Below are 19,284 nucleotides of genomic sequence, written 5' to 3' on the forward strand. Positions count from 1 at the left end.
GCATACATCACATGATGTATCTTCAGAATGTCTGCGAGATAAATTGTGGAATTAAAAAAAAAGCAAGTCATAATAATAAATAGCTGGCAATTCTATTTAAGATAACAAAAAACCCTGTTATCTGGATCATCAATGTGGAAGCTCCTCAAGACAGACACTGTATGTCACGTTTACTTTATAACTCGATGAGTATTTGCTAAAATATGAACGTACAATGTGCATGTTTTCAGTAACAGAAAAACATATGAGAAGACGCACAGCAAATTGCTGCTAGGTGTTCTAGGGAGCGGGGTGAATGGAGCAGAAAGGGGCTGGGCACGTTTTGTTCAAAGTAAGTATGTTGTTTGACCTTCCCAATAAAGAATTAGTTTTGTCGTTTAACTAACAATGGGGGGGAAATAACTTTTTCATTAATGTGTTTGTGATAAAATCTAAGATCACTCTAAAATGACGTGTTTTAAATCGCTGCCAAATGCGAGATTACAGCCTATAGATGAGTTCACAAAGCACACAGAAGAAATAAAAAGAATAATGAGGAAAGTTTAACACTTGGATGAACTTTTTTCTAAGAATTATGAAATCAAACTTAAAGAGCCTGGAGATGGTACAGGTGGAGAAGGCTGGCAGGGACAGGCGCATCCTCACCACGTGGACCCACGGAGGGATGGGCACGGCGCATAAGGGGCTTGTGTGAGGGCCACAAACCCTGCACCTGTCTCAGTCAGCATGGCTGATTTGTACTAAGTCTCTGCTCTCTGCTCCCAAACGGGTGTGAGGCAGCTCTCGCAACACAAACTCAGTGTAATACGACCACCAGCTGGGTTGTTCAAGACTGAGCTCCTCTGGTTGCTCCTCTGACATCCGTCTTCAGCCTTGTCCAGAACAACCAATTCCAGGTCAAGATGGGGCAGAAGCCAGCGGGATCCTGCCATTTGCAATCCTTCCGCACATCACCCCGGGCAGATTTACCTTGCGGGCGCTGGAGCTGAGTGTCTATGCTTAACTGAGCCTGGACTCTTACTGTGGCCTGAGCTGCACTATGTTGTGAACCTCAGTTTCCTGGTCTGCAGGATGGGGCTAATGACAGTCACCACCTCATGAGGAGACTATAAAGATCACGAGGGAAAGCGTTTCCAGCATTTAGAATAGTGCACAGTACACAGTAATGCCAGATGCAATGAGGGGGGTTAAAGTCATCATAACTAACTCCACCTTTCCAAAGAAAAATCAGAAAGCAAGGAGGAGACAAGGCCCAGCTCCTTGCACAGCTTCCCTTTTCTCTTCCCAAAGCTGACCTAGAATAACTCCTGCTCTTTACCATCCTTCACTTCTCAACTGTCAATTCCTTTAAGGTAGAAAAGGCTATTATCAGGAACCATACCTTAATATTGTGAAATTTAGCATATTTGTATTTCACTTGATATATCCATTTAACTAAATTGAAATGATTGAGCTAGATTTTCATCTTTATGTCATTACCGTAAGGAGTAATGTGTTACTGATGACACATCTGTGATGTTTTATCAGGTCTCCATGGTTGGGGCCACAGTATTCTCCCAGCATAAGTAACTAAATACCCATGTATAAGTCTAAGATAAATCCACTTTACATTAAGTCCCACTCTGATGTTAAAGAAATGCTCCAGTATAATAAAACACGAGGCTTTTCTTTTTTAACACATTTCTGTATTGGTGGATATAACTTTTAAAATGTTAAGTTTCTCTTCGTATCAACCTTGTGTTATAAATCTATGCAACAGTGATGGGGTTAGTTAGTAACGCATATGAGGTCACTTAATAAGAGTAAAAAAACCAAAATACAATTAGAATTCAAATTTCTGAAATCTCTAAGTGTTATATGGCTTCTCTCTACCTTCTAAATAATAATTGAGTTCATTTATTTTGGGTATCAAGGTTCCTTTTACAGTATCCCAATCTAAAATAAATTTATTACATCATATGCTTCTGTTATGGTCTGTTAAACCATTATTATTTGAAAGAATAAAAATGAAACGTAAGAACTACCATAACTCAAAGCTTTTGAACTGATGCTAAAATCACAGGTCAACCTGTTCAACTTGGATTGCTTTAGAAAAGTTACTTATAGCTAAAGGTAGCCTTTTTTTTTTTTAACTTTTATTTATTTAGGTGTGTTTTTCCAGGACCCATCAGCTCCAAGTCAAGTACTTGTTTCAGTCTAGTTGTAGAGGGCGCAGCTCACAGTGGCCCATGTGGGGATCGAACCGGCAACCTTGTGTTAAGAGCACCGCACTCTAACCAACTGGGCCAACCGGGCTGCCCTAAAAGTAACTTTCAAGTAACTGAAGTGAAGATTTAAATGTTTCCACGGTCTCACTGTTGTAGTACTTCGTGACACAATTTTGAGTTCATTAAAAGTATATGGCATTATTAAACTTTAAACAAATCAATCACAAAACTAAAGAACTTTAACTCTAAGCCTTTTATGTATGTGCTAAAGGAAGAAACACAATAAACAGCAGTCAGTATCACTTCCTGTGTCAGAGACACCAACAAGGCCCGCCTTCCACATCAGATCTACTTGTGTAGCTGTCTGTAGTAGCTATTGAACACAAAACAGTTAAGCATTAGCCAATTACAAAGGATGCACCAATGTTCATTTGATTCACATTTTTCTGTAACTAAATGCAGAAGGGACAAAAACACCCAAAACAGTATTTCATAAAGTCCATTTGAATTTGTTATTAAAACAAATACTTTTAAAAATCAACAGCGATATTTGTAAAAGAACAGAATTTTCTTGACTTGTGTGAATAAATCCTCTTAACATTGTCCAAATACTATTATCATAAAGATCCTAGTTTAAGCAAACACAATCCAGGAAAAAAACATCATCGAGCATTAAACCGAAATTCAAAATCATTCAAATACTTTAGTTTAAAACTCCCTAAGCAATTAAAAAAAAAAAGGTATCTACTTACCTGCCCAATATCTTTTCACTGCCATGTAAAATCAAAGTAAATTACAAAATTAACCCCAACTGCCAAAGGTATTGTTATATTAGTTATAGAATCAAAGCCAATGAAAACACATTCATTCATATTCTCCCCCACCGCCCCCTCCAGGTCCTCTTAGATTGGGCCACTCTGGGAAGGTACAGATATTCAGGAGTTGTACTAAAAACAAAACTATCTGAAATTCATTCGAATAGAGCTGTATACAGCAAATATTTTGTTTCCAACTTTTCAGTTAATTGGTAGACATGTAGGCAGAAAGTACTTAGCGCACTGAACGCTTATGAAGAGTCAAGCAAGCTTCGAGGGGCTGGCTTCCTATTGCAGCAGGACTCCTCAGTGACTGCTCCTTGATAACTTACATGTCACTCACAGAGGTTCCATTCCCAGCCATCCCAGTGGACCCTGCTGGCATGCTTCCAGGGAACATAACAAGGAAATAATTTTTAATGGTCACGTGTAAGGGTCGCTTACCTTACAGTCCAATCAGGGAAGGCAGTGCGCTGTACACACAAGAGCCTAAATGCCTCATGTTTATTGCAGGGCTAGTTTTTCAACTGATTCCTATGAAATTCTCCAGAAGTCAGGAGAATGGAACACTGAAAAATTCTGCAGCATTGCTATCCAGAAAGTCACTAACATGTTTACAGAAACTTTGGTATTACACGAATATATCTCAGCTCTGACCACGGGATATCAGAAACCTTAAGACAAGCTATGGATTACACCTTGATTTTTTCCCTTTGGCAAAATAAAAGAACTGACAAAGCAACCAAACTTCAGAGACAACTAGATACGTGAATGAAGCTTTAAATGAACCAACATTATTAACAATGTTAACACTAATATTTACATAAACATCAAAAGATACATTTATAGAAATAAATGAAGACTTGCAGTTTTACTTATCCCGGAATCAAAGATGGCAAAAGCAAAAAGTCAGGAGTTTAATTTCACGTTGCACCCCCCACCGCCCCAGCTCTCATCACTATGGATATAATGTTCCAGACAACAATAAAGCCATCTTTAAAGCAGCTCTATAACAAAGACAGGGGAGGTCTAGTGTACTTGACATGCAGCTAAAGTTACGGATGCTAAGTAACCAAGGCTCGGGATTAGAATAATGGTATTACCTGAACACCTGGGTCCTCATCTTCTTCAGGAGGAGGAGATGGTGGGGGCGTTTTGTCTAAGTCTGAATTTTCAGAACCTTCTGTTTTTCCCTTGTTGACCTTTTTCTTCAAAGCACTTGCTTCTGAATCAGGTTTCTTATTACTAGAATTCAAAGTGGATCACTTAGTGTTCACTTTTTAATGAGGTTTTCCACATGCCCCATGCTTTATATTTCCCACATTAATATCCCCGAAGTATCAATGACAATTGACAAATCACTGCATGTTGGCCATTTATAGTTAAATGGTACTCTCAATTCAGTTTTTATGGCAAAACCCCAATTGATGACCTTCAGCAAATACCTGACCTAATTAAAAAGAAATTAAATGCAAAAACTCCTAATACCAGACAGAGTACATTTGTGCATCTAGACAATGCAAAAATTCCTGCCAATACACCAAGCCATAATGAAACATCAGATTAAGTAGTTTTGCTATCAAGTTTTTAAGGTGCAGAATATGTTTTTAAAACTGTCAAGAAAAACTAGAATATAATGATAATTTCTGTGCATCTTTTGCAGATAGTTATAAACACTCCCATTTGTCTTTTCTTGACCAGCACTATTAGTGTCCTCTTTTATATCATTCAGCCTCATTTTTATCCAATTTACAGTTTTTAAAAATATAAATATAGAAAATTCCTTTTGTACAGAATTTTAATTAGTGCTGTGTTCCTAACATAACGTAAGCTTTATTTTTGTGCTAGGAATTTCGTGAAGTAGTCACAATAGCCTTTTTTTCCAAAAGCTAGGTCTCTGAATTAAAAAAAAAAAAAAAAAAAAAAAAATCTAGCAAAGTGAGCCCAATAATTAAAGTACGTGTTCCACAGTATGTTTTTGTCAAAAGTTAAGATTTGAATATTACATAAGTCAAAAGACATGAACTCTACAAAAAAAAATTTTTAAGCTTACCGTCATCTTTAGAATGTTTACCTGGAATTCTTTTAGTATGCGCACTTAGTGTTACTACCTTCCATTTCAATTTTAAAACCGGCCCCAAGGTTTTCTAATATCAATTATCATTTGTTATCCAACATTTAAAATAATCCAACCTCAGTAATGATTATATTTACTATTTCTAGAGAGCCTAAAATTCTAATAAAATTTGAAAACTAAAGAAAAAATTTCAAAATACTTTCAAAAGTTTATTTATTGAAGTTTGTAAATTCCTAGCTAAGTATGCTGATAGAAGGCATTAAACTGCGTTTTTTTTCAGCCTCAGCTACTACAAGAGGCCAAAACATCTATACCCTTTTATTTAAGTAAAGCACATGTCACAGAAAATATTCCAAAAGTTTTGTTAATATAATTAAGTATCCATCACACACCTAAAATGTATTTTTGTAATAAATAAAATCTTTGGTAATTTTTCACTACTTATTTTTAAATACTCAGAGCTTATTTTTATTTTGTTTCATTAACATTTTAGTATAGTCAATAGCCACATAACTTACAAGTCAAGAGTATAGCAAATGGCAGTTAGGTTTCAGGAGCTCTTTTTATTTAAAAAAAAAAAAGAAAAGAAAAGAAAAAAAAAGAAAAGAAAAGAAAAGAAAAAGCAGTGTCCTAAAAACTTGAAGTCCCCAAAAGATCCATGAAAGAATAATATTTTTTAAATTAAAAAAAAAAAAAATCCATACAACAGCTCCTCATCCAACTGTCCTAGTGTTTACGCTACACATGGACAGAAGTCTCCCCCACTATGAGGCTCCATTTCCAGCATTTATTTCCGCTCTAACTGCCACAAATTATACAATACTACAGCTGAACGCTGGGCCCCTTCCCTTTCATCTGCACGCCAAGAGCAATCAGATTACCCTGGTAACCAGCGGTCACATGACCAGCACCTGCTCTTTTGGCTGGATGCCACTGACTAAAGCCATCTGCTTCCCTCAATCAGCTTTCAAACATTCTCAACACCTGCGCTGCAGTGTTTTGTGGTTTCTTTTATCAAATCAGTGCAAAACTGCTTCCAAAACTTTACATATTTCTCAAATTTGTTTAAATCAGAGGTAGGCCTGTCACAGAATTGGACCACTGCCAGGTACAGTAAGTTGGCAACTAGTGCTTTTCACGGTGACCTCTCTGCACCAGGGCGAAGTACACAATTTGATTTAGTGGGGTTAGTGCACCCTGTGCGAACCGTCCTGTAGGAGTAAAGGGCTCACCGTCTTGAAGCCCACCAGAGCCCAGGTTTGATGAAATGTCAATTTACTGAAGGAGAGAAGTGCTAATGGTTTTCCATCTGCCCTTCCCAAGAATGAACTGTGTGGAACCTCCAAGACTGCTAAAAGTTGGACAGGACCTCTCCAGATGCTCAGACAAAAAGCCTGTAGCCAAGGGAAGCACTCATCCCTGATCTGATTACTGACAGGTTTCCAAACTCATTAGACCCGGCACTGTCAATGCCGCCCAGACACAGAGAAGCATTTCCACACCACAATCTTCTCAGGACACCAACACACAGATCAAAAACTGGCTACGTCAAAAATGTTACAAAACCTTCAGTGTTCCCTCAGAGACATTACTACCTCCAAGGACAAAATGGAGTTATTTAAATTAAATGGAAACCACAAAACACTTTGATACTATTTAGCAATTAGCTAATTTGGATTTTCAACTACATGTTATATAAAAACTGTTTTGCCTCCAAAAGAGCCAAAGTTAGAATTTTTCTTTTAACAAATGAGGGGCATGCAGAGTGGTTGTTAATACCCCTGACTTGAGTTAGACGGACCTTAGTTCACGTTCCAGCTCTGTCACTTACAACCTGTGACCCTGGATAAGCACTTAATTTCCCTGAGTCTCAGTTTCTTCATCTATAAAACGAGGTTAGTAATTATATCCTCCTCCCAGATTCGTTAAGAGGTTTAAATGAGATAGATAATGGCTGAAAACCTTGGCAGTGCCTGGCACAAATGGCCAACATCACACACATCTGGAAGAAAAGCAGCTGGGAACATATTCTGGGAAGTTTGGAAACGTACAAGGTGTGACTGAAAAATACAGTGAATGTTCAAATAAAAAAAATTGATTACTGTCAAAGACCCATTGACGTTAATCCCTCTCAAAATACTCCCCCCCTCGCTTCTAGCACACTTATCCCATTATTCTTGCCACTTTCTGAAGCAGTTCTGGAATTTCTGATTCGTGAGTGTCTTTAGTTGCGCTGTCACGGCTGCCTCAATGTCCTGAATCATTTTGACGTTGGGGAAGAGCCAGAAGTCGCATGGTGCCAGATCCAGTGAATAAGGTGGATGAGGACACATCGTAATGTTTTTATTTGACAGAAATTGCCATACACCGGAAGTGATGGGACATGGAGCATTGTCGTGATAGAGGATGAAGTAAAGACACTCACGAAAGGGGACTTCCAGAACTGCTTCAGAAAGTGGCAAGAACGATGGGACACGTGTGTTCAAAGTGAGGGGGATTAATGAGTCTTTTACTGTAATAATTATTTTTACTTAAGCATTCACCATATCTTTTGATCACACCTCGTATTCTCTGGCTGTGGCTCAGGCTCACTTGGGCCGAATCAATTGCAGAGACTCACAGACAGGACCCCACTTCATCATGGTTACGTCACCGACACAACAGGAATAAAAGGAAAGTCCTTTATCAACATTCCTCAGCACCAGCCAAAAGCACAAACGGGCAGGTAATCCTAAGGGCCACTCCTCACCGTGCCCACGACCACTGTTTTAGTTCAGAAACGTTATGACTTCCCACCTTGACTAGTACAGCTGCCTCCTTCCTGCCCCGTCACCCGCATAACCCGTGGGCAGTAACCCACTATCAGACTCCTGGAGAAAGGACACATACTCCAACATGCACAGTCATTATTTAAATCTAGTCTTTACAACGTCAGAGCCAAAACATAGCCACATAGACATTCCTCTTCCAAATTATAATTTGGGAAGCTGGAATGCACAAAGAGGGCAGTTTTTCCAGTTGGGCAGAAGAGCACGTTATTGAAAAAGAACATCCCTTAAACCAACAGGACGGCATTGAGGATGAGGCCACAGAGCTGCCTGGCGCAGACACAGAGCCTCCCACAGCTGCATGAGGGCTGCTCACCGGCCAGTGCGACCCACGCGTGAGCATGACAGCAGAGTGGGGAACGCTTTCTAATTCTGGATCCGAAGGGCCTCAGCGATAGAGAAATCCTGTCAGCCCTCGCTCCTCTCCACAGCCTGCTCTGCCTCCCACACTTCCTAGCTCAGTGACATGGAACCCACCCACCCGCCTCCACGTGGCACCAGACTGCCCAGCTGAGAAGCGAGCCTCCCTGGCTCGCCCTGCGTCAGCCGACTCCCATACACATCGAAGCAGAAGCTCCTCAGCATCGCCACAGGCTCTCTGCAGTGTCTGCAGTTGGCAGCATTGATCTTATTTTCCTACTTTTCCCAAGTCCCGTGCACTTCATGCTGCAGACGCGCAGAACTAACTCTCCTTAAGGCGTACACTTCTCTCGCCTGCCTCCACTTTCCCCCCAGTCTACTCAGCTGCCACACTCAGCGTGGACATCACTCACTCAGACCAGCATTTTCTGGCCACCACAGTCTGGATCAGTAAGAGCCCACTCCACCGAAGGCCTCATGAATACCCCACACAAGGGATATTTAAAAGGCACAAAACTTGGTGGGAACGTTACCACAGTGCATTAAAACCAAAGCAGTGTGTGTGTGTCTCTTTCTCCAACTATCCTGGAAGCTCAAAAAGAGGAGAAACTGTCTTCTTTTTCTTTGTGTTTCTCGTGCCCGAGCAGGTAGGTTACTAAAAATGTTAGCCGATGGGTTTAACTAAACAGTGCAAGTTACAGGGGTAACAACAACACACACACACAGCCCCTACTATTTGCCAGGCACTACTCTAAAGTGCTTTTCTCATTAACTCATTTAAGAACCCCACACACAGATTCTATCTTTATGATTAAACACCTGTGACGTTCAGTAAAACGGGGCTGACGTACTCCCCGAATAGAACGAACCTTCACAATTTTTCAAAACCAGTGTATTTATGTACTTCCCCTCCGTCCGCACAAGACCTTTCACTTCCTGATCCTTATCGCCCGTCATTATTGGTGCAACCGAGACAGAGCCCCCCACTCCTGAAGCGAGCTGACAGCCCTTGTGATCGATCCTGGAGGGAGCACATTTTTCTGGGGATGGTGCTGGTGGTTTGAAAGGCCACTGTCCCTTTCCCAGCTTTTTCCTCGCATTGCATCATGAGTGGGGGCACACTGGTGGGCAGCTGGATGTGCTCGGGGTCCAAGCTAAGTGACACGTAGGTCGCCTCTGCCACATCAAGCTCTAAATTCTGCAACTGCCCCCAATGTGATCAAAGCACACACCAGGGTGATGAGAATTCAATGAGAAAAGGCACTAGAACACAAACTCTATGTTCAGAGAAGAGAACCTGTCAGGTGGACGGACACTATACGACATCTACCGTAAGGAAGGAGTCGGTCAGCTCATGGCGGCAGGTGTCTACCACGGTGGGCCACGCAGCATCACCTGAAGAGGGGCTGGGTGAGCTCACCCGAACCAAGACAGAGCACATAGACAGTAACTAATTCTGTGGGGTGAGAAAGAGGGCAGGCTTTTTAAAGAAGGCTTTATGCAAAAGGACAGAACTTACTAGAAAGCCAGCTAGCTAGCTGCCCTGATTTAGTGCAAAACAGAAGACAGGTAAACACTGAGCCTGAGGATCTAAGGCCTCGAAAGAGAGTTCGAAAGGGACCCTATTATGGGAACAAATGTGATGAGAAGAATGTGGTCAGTTAATGAAGACGTGTGGACGGTGGGAGTTCTTAGTCCACCAGACCCTTCAGATGGGACAAGTCAGTGGAGAGTCTCATCACATCGGGGAAAATCAACTCTTGAGGCTTGGGTCATTAACATGAATCAGATTTGCTTTCAGGGACTCAAGTGAAAATGTCACACTATAATCTTTTAGAAGCAGAAACATATAGCCTTATGTTTTGTATTCGCAAAGGGCTTTTTAATTAAAAAAAAAAACTGAACCTAAAGGATAAGCAAGAGAGAGGCTCATGGCATGGGCTGTTTGTTCATACTGCAATTCTACTAAGCTGCTGTAATGAAATACGTAATAAGCTGTCACAGTCAAGGTCAAGGGCTCAGTGCTGTAGACAGAAAATCACCAACCCTCTCGGTGTAGGCGTATAAGAGTCTCCTCTAAATTTTTAAACAATGAAGAAGAAAATTAAAAGATAAAGAGGCAAACTAAAAAAGAGACAAGGTAAAGTACTAAAAGTTTAAAAGGATCAATTAAGGCAACAATGAAACATGATACATCAGAAGGTAAAGTTAGCCCAACAAAACAAAAATTTTAAATAAAGTCCTAAGACTAAAATGTATCTAACAGCTAAACGTGAATACAATAAAATGCAGATGACAAATTAATGAAGAAAGAGACAAAACAAACTGCATGACAGATAATAAATCCAAAGGTCAACACCACACAAAGGCACTCGGCTCCCCAGGCGAAGGCCCCAGGAGCCTTCAGCAGATGCTCAAACGTGTGCGGTTCTCCACAAGGGAGCCCTGGGCAGAGGGCATCTGGGCAGGATGGGGGTACAGGAGCCAGAGCTGGCAGAGGGCATCTGGGCGGGATGGGGGTACAGGAGCCAGAGGTGGCAGAGGGCATCTGGGTGGGATGGGGGTTCAGGAGCCAGAGCTGGCAGAGGGCATCTGGGCGGGATGGGGGTTCAGGAGCCAGAGTCGGCAGAGGGCATCTGGGTGGGATGGGGGTACAGGAGCGAGCTGGCAGAGGGCATCTGGGCGGGATGGGGGTACAGGAACCAGAGCCGTGTGTGACCCCTGCACGCCTCTCTGCCCCAACACAGCCTCTGGGCGCTCTGAGTTGCCCAGCCTGGGGCCCACACGTGTCACCCCAAACAGGTTTTTACCACCAGCAATTCCTAAACTCCACTCACAAATTCTTCACGCTACACTTCTAGCTGAGAAAGAGAAAGGAGTTGAGAAAAGAGAGAGAGAGAAGGGGAGGAAATTCTATTTTATTTCTGAAAAACAAACACGATTTCAGTGACAAATTACTAATACTTTGTTTTTTAAATTCGCTGAAAGTCGCTTTAGAGGATGGAACACCTCGAAAACAAACAACGTAATCTAAATTGTTGCCTTACGCAGCTCTTACAGCATCAAGTGCTCCCTAAGCACATTAACTGTGCTAAATTTTCAGGAAAGGAATAGCAAAGAAAGTTAGAAAAGATACAGAAACCTAATTCACTTTCATTTAAAAATGTGTATGTCAAACTCAACATGCTTCACCATTACCTTTCACGATCAAACTTCCCAAGGGGGAGGGAACTGAGGGGGAAACAGGTTCCATGCTCAGGCCGAGAAGTGGCGGTCCCAGGCCTGGGGCCAGAACTTGTCAGGGTACAGGGCCCACATCCGCGCCCTGGGACGGCCCGGAGGGGTCTGGCCTCCTCGGGAGACCTCCTGAGGAGCCCAGCTCTGGCCGGGCCTCTGGGGTGTCCTTCAGGCCTCGGAAATGGCTCCTGGTGAGTGTCCTCTCTCAGGTGGGACCATCCCCGGGGGCCTTGCAATAACGTTAGGATCCTGTCCTGAGGACAGCTACAGTGCTGACCATTCTATTTAAAGAAGAATGTTTTAAAAAATGAAAGAGAGAGAATGTGCAGTTGGAAACTCTCCTGAAAGAGCCAAATCCATTCTTAGTATCGAACATATTGTAGAGGTAAAAAAGACTCATCGTGCAGTCAAGAGTTGTGAAATCTAAAGGCCACTGCGTTGTATGATTGACGTAAGAGCTGCCAGGGGGAACACGGAAAAGAAGTGCAGTTACCTGAGCACAGAAACCTTCAAAAACACGGGGCCTTTGGCTGCATGGCACTGGCGGGCAGTTGCAGACAACACAAAGAACTGAGTAAGTTAGACATTCTTACAAAACTGATGAGAACGGAATGCCTCTCAATGTCCCTTTGCTAGAGTGTATTCTTCCCAGGGCCAACACGAGGGCACATAGTTGGCTGCTTGTGCCGAATTTCAAGGTGCCACTCATTTATGCACAGCATTCCCAGGACCCAGGAAGGGGGACAAGTGATGGATGGCAGTCAGAACCGCACCCCCTAGATTCTTAATTATCTTTTCTGATCAGCCAGGGAGTTAATACAACAAATGAGATGGCCTGCCCACGCACATTTTCATCAGGTGCTGTAGGTAGGTGGAGAATTAGAGCAAATGGTACAACCAACACGGAGAAAGTATCACCACCCACCCTAACAGGAGAAGCCGAACTGCCACTGAAATTATATTGTTCCTGCAGGAATCAGGGCTACATACAAAATTAGTATTCTAATGCAAGTTCAAGGTGTTGTCTTTCCAACATTTAAAAAAGAGAGAGAGAGAGAGAGAGAGAGAGAGAGAGAGAGAGAGAGAGAGAGAGAGAGAGAGAGAGAGAGAACAGTGCCCTTTTTCTTAATTCACACTCTCCATTTCCCTATTTAGCATGTGAAAGCTAAAGCCACATAGACCTCTATGTAAAGGTGGCTGAAGTGAAGGCTGGCATTTTCAGATGCCTGATGCTCTTGCGGTGGTTTCCACTAGCACCCAGTGACTCACAGGGGCCTTTCTCCGGAGGGAAGACAACCAGCCAAAACCTGTACAGATCATGTAACAAATTTTGCATTTGTACAGAACTCCATGCTTTTCAAAAGGCATTTTGATACAGACATTTTTAATAATAATTGTTTACAAATCAACCTATGGTTCCTTCTGCTCTTTATCTTCCAACTCTAACCTCACACCCACACGTACCATGGCAACAACGTGTGCTCCACCCTAAAATTCGCCTGAAGAAAGACTTCAAAGGACTGTGTCTCCAGAAAGATCCCCCTTCACATGCTACTGCTGCCCATGGCCTCCTCACCCCTCAACTTTCATTTGATGGGGACAGTGCGAGTTGAAAGTGGGATCTATATCACCGTCTCCCATGGAAACCAAAGTGGCAGCGGGCCACCACTTTGAAGTGCACTGCAGCTCACTGGACGGGCAGGAATGAATTTCCAGCAGGCCCAGTGTGGTCCACTCCTGCATCCAGCACAGAGCACGGGGTGGCCGAACTTGCTTTTAAGGGTCGATGTTGCTAGGCATTCTCTCCCCAATGAGTCTAAACTGAACCGCATGAAGTCAAAGATAGCAGGGTCTGTATAGAAAGCAGCTGACAACTCTCCCTCCCTGCTCATTCAGCTGACCGAAGACAAATCAGACAGAGGACGGGCCACAACATAGCCTGTCACTGGCAACGGAAAGACTGAGGTGGTGCCCCTAAAGGAGAGAAGGATTTAGGCTTTAAAAGACCCGACGGGCTCTTGGTCAAAGAGAAGATAACCTTTGAGACCAGCAGAAAAGGGGGCCCCTAGTCCCATCCGTGACCTGGAACTGGGATTTAATGCACCAGAGACTGGGCAGGGCAGACGAGTGGGCAGAGACCCACACACTCACGGGCACTTTTTCTTCCTCGTTTCTCTCCAACTGAAAAGGGCATGAAACACCATCTTGTGACCACAAGTTAAAGAAATCTACACCCTCTTCTGCAGGCACAGGGTCCAAAATACTTAATTCAGTCTTTCCAATTAGGTAGCCTCGCATCAAGACGAAATCACAGCATTTGAGTAAAGCAAAGAGCAAGAGACTGAAAAGAAGCCAGGCTGTGGTTTAATTCATTTCATTACCTATGTGCCTGATGGAGACATCGGACGCGCTGGGTTCTCTGTACTTACTGGCAAACTAGTTCATGGTTTGCTTTTGTGCCTAATCTCTACAGAGAAATTTTACATGTACAAGAGCACACTATAAAACATGCATTAGTTTACCAAAATATACTACCACTGGGCCTTCTGACTGAATAAAAATATTTCTTGGGCAAAATGCTGACACTCGCTTAGCTCACCACTGAGAAAACAGCATCTGAAAAGCTAGGCTCCTCAGAAGAAAGCTGCCACGTAAATACTAATAATAGTGATAGTGTGATTTGCAAAAAGTACCCTTTACGTGTTTTTGGTGCTTTAAAAAATAATAATAATAACAGCAGTATGTTCATTTTTCAGTTTTAAATATCTTCAGTCTTAATTGAGAAATAGCATTTTAGTTTTCGACTAACTTTAGAATGGAGGGTGGAAAAGAGAGCAAGGGGCAAGATATGTTCCTAGAAACTGCACTGGAAGCAACTCTCCATGGCTTCATTTAGCTGAAGCGTCAGGAGCCAGGTCACAGTCTCTGGCTGAGCCCCTCTTCATGTGCCCTCAAAGAATCTTTATGTAGCTAAATGAACCACTAACTGCTTCAAGAGTCATTCAAAGGAAGCACTTCCTCCAAATTCTCTCTCATCCGACAAGGGCCAGGCATACACCACAGAGAACGTACTGAAAAGAACACAGACCCTCGTATTTCAGCTCCACGAATCCTTCCATGTGCAAAACGGCATCCCCCCCAGCCCCCAAATGCCCTCGCTTTTATTTCCAATATTAATTGCCAATATTTGAAAGCTACAAGGACACCTGGGGAGATTACTGTAAACAATGGGCAGAAAAACACACATTGAACACAAAAAGGAAAGGGGGAGGGAGGGAGAAAAGATACATTTCTCATAGGAAAAAAGGATGTGGCCCATTTGTCTCATCATTAAGATTTTAAGCATTTTTTTAAGACACACTGAACGTCTTTTTCTGTTTCACTACCAGTCTGTGTGTCAGCTTTTGGGCAAATTCTTTTAAGTTCTCCTGTACAGGCAAGGCAAATATAATTATATTTTGGTTGCCCAAAGGGCCAGGTTCACTGGGAATGGCCACAAATTCAAGCCTCAGCCACTTTGTGGACTGAGGGAGAATGACAGATACCAGCGAGGACACCAGACAGACACACAAGAACACCAGCCACATTTTCTCAGGCCCTTTATTACGGAGTGTGAATGACGCAGAACAAGCTCTGTCCCTGCCGCAGACACAATGTGGAGCCAGCCAGACCACCAGTGGGTCACTTCCGTCACCCCCGGCTCGAAGGACAACACGTTTGCCTGTGGAACCTCACCACGGATACGGCTACAGGCTACGCCACGTTCTTCACTTCACTTCTGTGTATTCCCTCTATTTGAGCCCTCTGCAGGAAAATTATTTTCTATATAAACAAATTCATCAAGTTAACTTATTCAAGGATGGAAATAACTGGTATCACATAACATTTTACAAAACAAAATTGCCACTGCTGTATTCCAGCGCTGAAAAGCAGACTGCTATGGCAATTCAACCCCGGTACTAACATAACCCAAACCCCCTATTACCTTCATCACCGCATATTCAATTTACATAATTATTCTGCTATGCTATTCAGAATTTACATGTAGTTGTACGCACTCTACTTATCCTTGCTTCAGAATGCTGTTTCTTTTCTAGACGTAGCAGAACAATGAGACCACAATCCAACACTCTCTATTCATGTGACCAACAGAAACCCTGTGGCTCAACACAGTAATGGGTTGGTTTGTTGACCTACTGAAAATCTCTATTCCATTACCATATTCTTGGACAGCCATCCCCATGGACAACAGGGAAACCTCTCAGGAATGTCCTCGCCACACTGCATAAATCAGCAAGTGGCCCTACAAGTGGCCAAGTCACCAGGACCTGACTCTCGGTGCCACCGCTGCGTGGTCTCCTTAGTCTCTGGGCCATGTGACACCAGGTCCCTTTTCACTCGCAGATCTCCACACTCAACAGAAGAGAGTTCCATTCAAATATTTTCCACACCGCTTGGGGAAAAGCAACTAGAATCTACAGGAGGCACGGACTGGGGTTATTAGCCAAAAACAACAGGGGTGGGGGGTGTACTAGACTTTCTTCTCAGGAGAAAATAATCATGTGCCCGTCTTCCTACCAAAAGCACGTGACTCTGGGGCAAAGCCATTCCTCAGAGTCAGCCGTGCCAAAAACGTCCTCTGCACAGACGACTCAAACTTCAGGATGGGCAGCTCAGAGCACGCAGGTGGGGCCTGAGCCGAAGGTTCTGCTAATGGGTGAAGACAGGTCTGCATCTGTGCCGAGGAGGCCCGGGATGCCCAGAACTCAACTGGATTTGATGCCCCAAGTGCCTAACAGTTGTGTGCGCTGTTAGGGATATTTCAGTAAGTGTCATTGTTAGCATCAGCATTTTAATAGCTTCCCCCAATGTATTCTACAGGAGGTAAGGATATGCTGAAGTGTGTTTTTAAAGATAGGGCCAGTTCAATGTAGACTCAGAGCTTGAAGGCATATATATACGTGGAAATTTATGACAAGATCCACAATATAGCGTTTTTTTTCTTTTATATCAATTTTTACCATTAGGTAGTAGAATCAAAAAACTGAGATAGAAACTGAAGGCAGACACACCTTTAGGCTAAAACTAGCCTTGGTGCTGTATTTTATGAGCCCTTGAAAGCTTCTTTAGAACACAGACTTACATTTTAAGCTAAAAACAAAACAAACAAACAAACAAACAAAAAGCATTCTTTTTAGATTTTGCTTCAATGTTTTTCTCCAAAATAAGCACATGCTTCCTCCTACCAAAAGCTTAGATTTAATATTTAAAATATTTTTAGAACCCCTCCTAAATCAGACTGGCATTCTAACCACGTCCCCCTTGCTCAGACCGCTTGCACTGGACACAGTACCTACCAACAGCAAGTATTTAATGAACTACTTCTTAAATAAATGACAACAGAATTTGTAAAGGGTTGTGGGTTGAGAAGAGTATTTAGAAGGAGAAAATAATGGTTGGCAATTAAGAGGCCACACCATGAGGCATCAAAGAACGTTCATAAGTAAATGCAAATATTAATTTACCAGTAAGATTGAGCTATTGAATATAATTCAGTTATTTTTGACACCATAAAAAGTACTGATGGCAAAGAGTTTTAAATGACTAGTGTCAAGCTTCCAAAACACTACAGAATAATGTACTTGGGGTGCTCAGATATTTTCAGCAGGAAGTTGAAAATGCAAGTTTGTTCTTTCGCTTTGCAGCAGCATCTATCTACAGCCACAGCAATCACCTCCTGTCTCTGTGTCCCTTGCATGCACGCACAGGAAGGTGTACAGGTCACGAGCTCTGAAAGATCACATGGAGCTGTCGGCCGCAGAACTGAGCACACATATGTACACGCACACGTGTGCGCGCATATGTACATGCGGGCGGGAGGCGGGGCGTGTTTTCTAATGGAGTTTGCAAACAGGTTCAGATTAACCAAGTCTGACCATACTTCCATCTGGAAACTATATTTTCTAACATGAGCCATATTCTGAAAAATAGATTCAGATGTTTGGAATTGGTTCAGAACAGTTGTAAGAAATGCTCAGTACAAATGAAAAAAATTAGTCTTCAATGTCTTCTCCTCTCAGCTTTTCTTACTGAGTAAATATGCCTTCTGGGGGGCCAGAGAGCTGGTGGGGGGAGTACGGAGGGGGCGCATTCAGTGGAGCAGGCTATTTTCCTAGAACCTAAACGTCATGCTCTTCTTGAATGCATATCTAATGGATGGATAACTGCCATTTGATTTCTCCCAGGTTGCCCACTCGGATTTCAACCCTGCCCCTGGAAGCCTTACTCCGCCAAGTGGACAGAATTAATTCTCCTGTTTCAACTTCTGGGAATCGGGCTGAAAAGCTTTAGTGAAACGTAGCAACCTGTCCTGCTTCTATAATCCTTCTTTCCCAGTTTTGCACTGTCACCAAAAATGAGGCTGCTGGTCTACGCTTACAAACAATGATGCTGGTAATCTGGTTCTATCTGTTAAATGACAAATTTTCACCAAAAACTACAACAAAGTGATTTTAAAATAAATAATTTTTATCCAGTAAAGTCTAAAAGGTACCATCCAAATCAACAGTTCGTAATAATCAAGTCCTCAATTTCAGAACGCATGAAAATGGTACCTTTTTAGTCTGGATATCAGAGAGAGAAACTCAGCAATGATGGCCACAGGCAAAGGCCCCCCCGGGGGCCCCCCCCCGCCCGCCCCGGCCCCCGCCCCCCGCCCCCCGCCCCCCGCCCCGGCCCCCAGGCTGCCGCTGTGCGCTGCCCACTTCTGAGCTGTGCTTGGTGGCACCGTTTCTGTGGGCCGCCTACCTTGACTTTTTGCTGGCCTTGGGTTTTGGCGTGGTGGTTTTTGCTTTCTTTTCCTTTGGCTCTTTGGGAATCTTAGGGGCTTTCGGGGTCTTGGGTTCCTTGGGCTCCTTTTTCTCCTTGGGTTCTTTCGGTTCCTTCGGATCTTTTTTTGCCTTGGGCCTTTTCTTTTTCTTTTTTTCTTCTTGAGACCCGTCTAGTGAGTTCCTATTTAGTTCTTGGTTATCAACCCCACCGGGGAAGTCGTCTTTACCAAAACTTTTACTGGAATCCTCGGCAACAATGTGGTTGTTTTTCTTTTTCTTCTTCTTTTGCTGTGGCTGCTGCTCTATCGATGGCAGGTAATCATCACTCTTCACTAGCTGAGTGTTCGGTCCACTAACCTGAGTCATATCCGGCACTGGTTTCTCTAGAAAGGGCTCCGATGGAGAATGCTAAGAGACACAAATAGGAATTGAAATTAGTCTATCATTCCTCATAGTGAAGAAAGGAACTGAAAGTTAGTGGCTGTTTTTGAAGTTTACTCTGTACTCAAGGTAGCAAACATTTTACCAACTATACCGTTGTAAAATCTATCACTGTCTCTCATCCAAGAAAAGCTATTCTTTAACAAGAAAGCTTTTAAACAAACAGAGTAAAAAGGGGAAACTTAGTAATACAGTATAAAATTTAGTTCAAGGAAAAAAACCAGTTCTCATTCAGCTAATGACACTGTCCATTTTCTTAGAGCTTGTGTAGGAAATGGTGAATGACAAAATAGTAGCAAAAGCTAAACCATAAAGAATGAATTTGAATGGAATTCTTTTCCCCATGTGGGAATGGGAACTCAAATTAAAGACATATAATTAAGCCACTTTTAAAAAGAACCAGTGGACTGAGCATTGCAAGACTCAGGTACTGTGAAAGTTTGAAATCAAAGTGTAAATGCATCAGTCTTATAAGTACAGGTCATTTCT

At 42.7% G+C, this 19,284-nt stretch overlaps 1 protein-coding gene across 5 annotated transcripts in view; it reads right to left on the reverse strand.

The window, feature by feature from the left end:
- Positions 1–19,284, reverse strand: part of CHD7 (chromodomain helicase DNA binding protein 7) — a 212,373-nt gene that overhangs the window by 65,655 nt on the left and 127,434 nt on the right. For all 5 annotated transcript variants that reach the window (XM_074318933.2, XM_019752431.3, XM_019752430.3 and 2 more), the window contains exons 3-4: positions 18,332–18,762; positions 4,126–4,267 (exon numbers count right to left, since the gene is read on the reverse strand). In XM_074318933.2, the coding sequence (XP_074175034.1) occupies positions 4,126–4,267; positions 18,332–18,762 (573 nt within the window). The remainder of the gene's footprint in view (positions 1–4,125; positions 4,268–18,331; positions 18,763–19,284) is intronic.

This window comes from Rhinolophus sinicus, chromosome 7 (genome assembly GCF_057876585.1).
Source record: "Rhinolophus sinicus isolate RSI-liver-muscle chromosome 7, RSI-T2T, whole genome shotgun sequence".
NCBI lineage: Eukaryota > Metazoa > Chordata > Mammalia > Chiroptera > Rhinolophidae > Rhinolophus > Rhinolophus sinicus.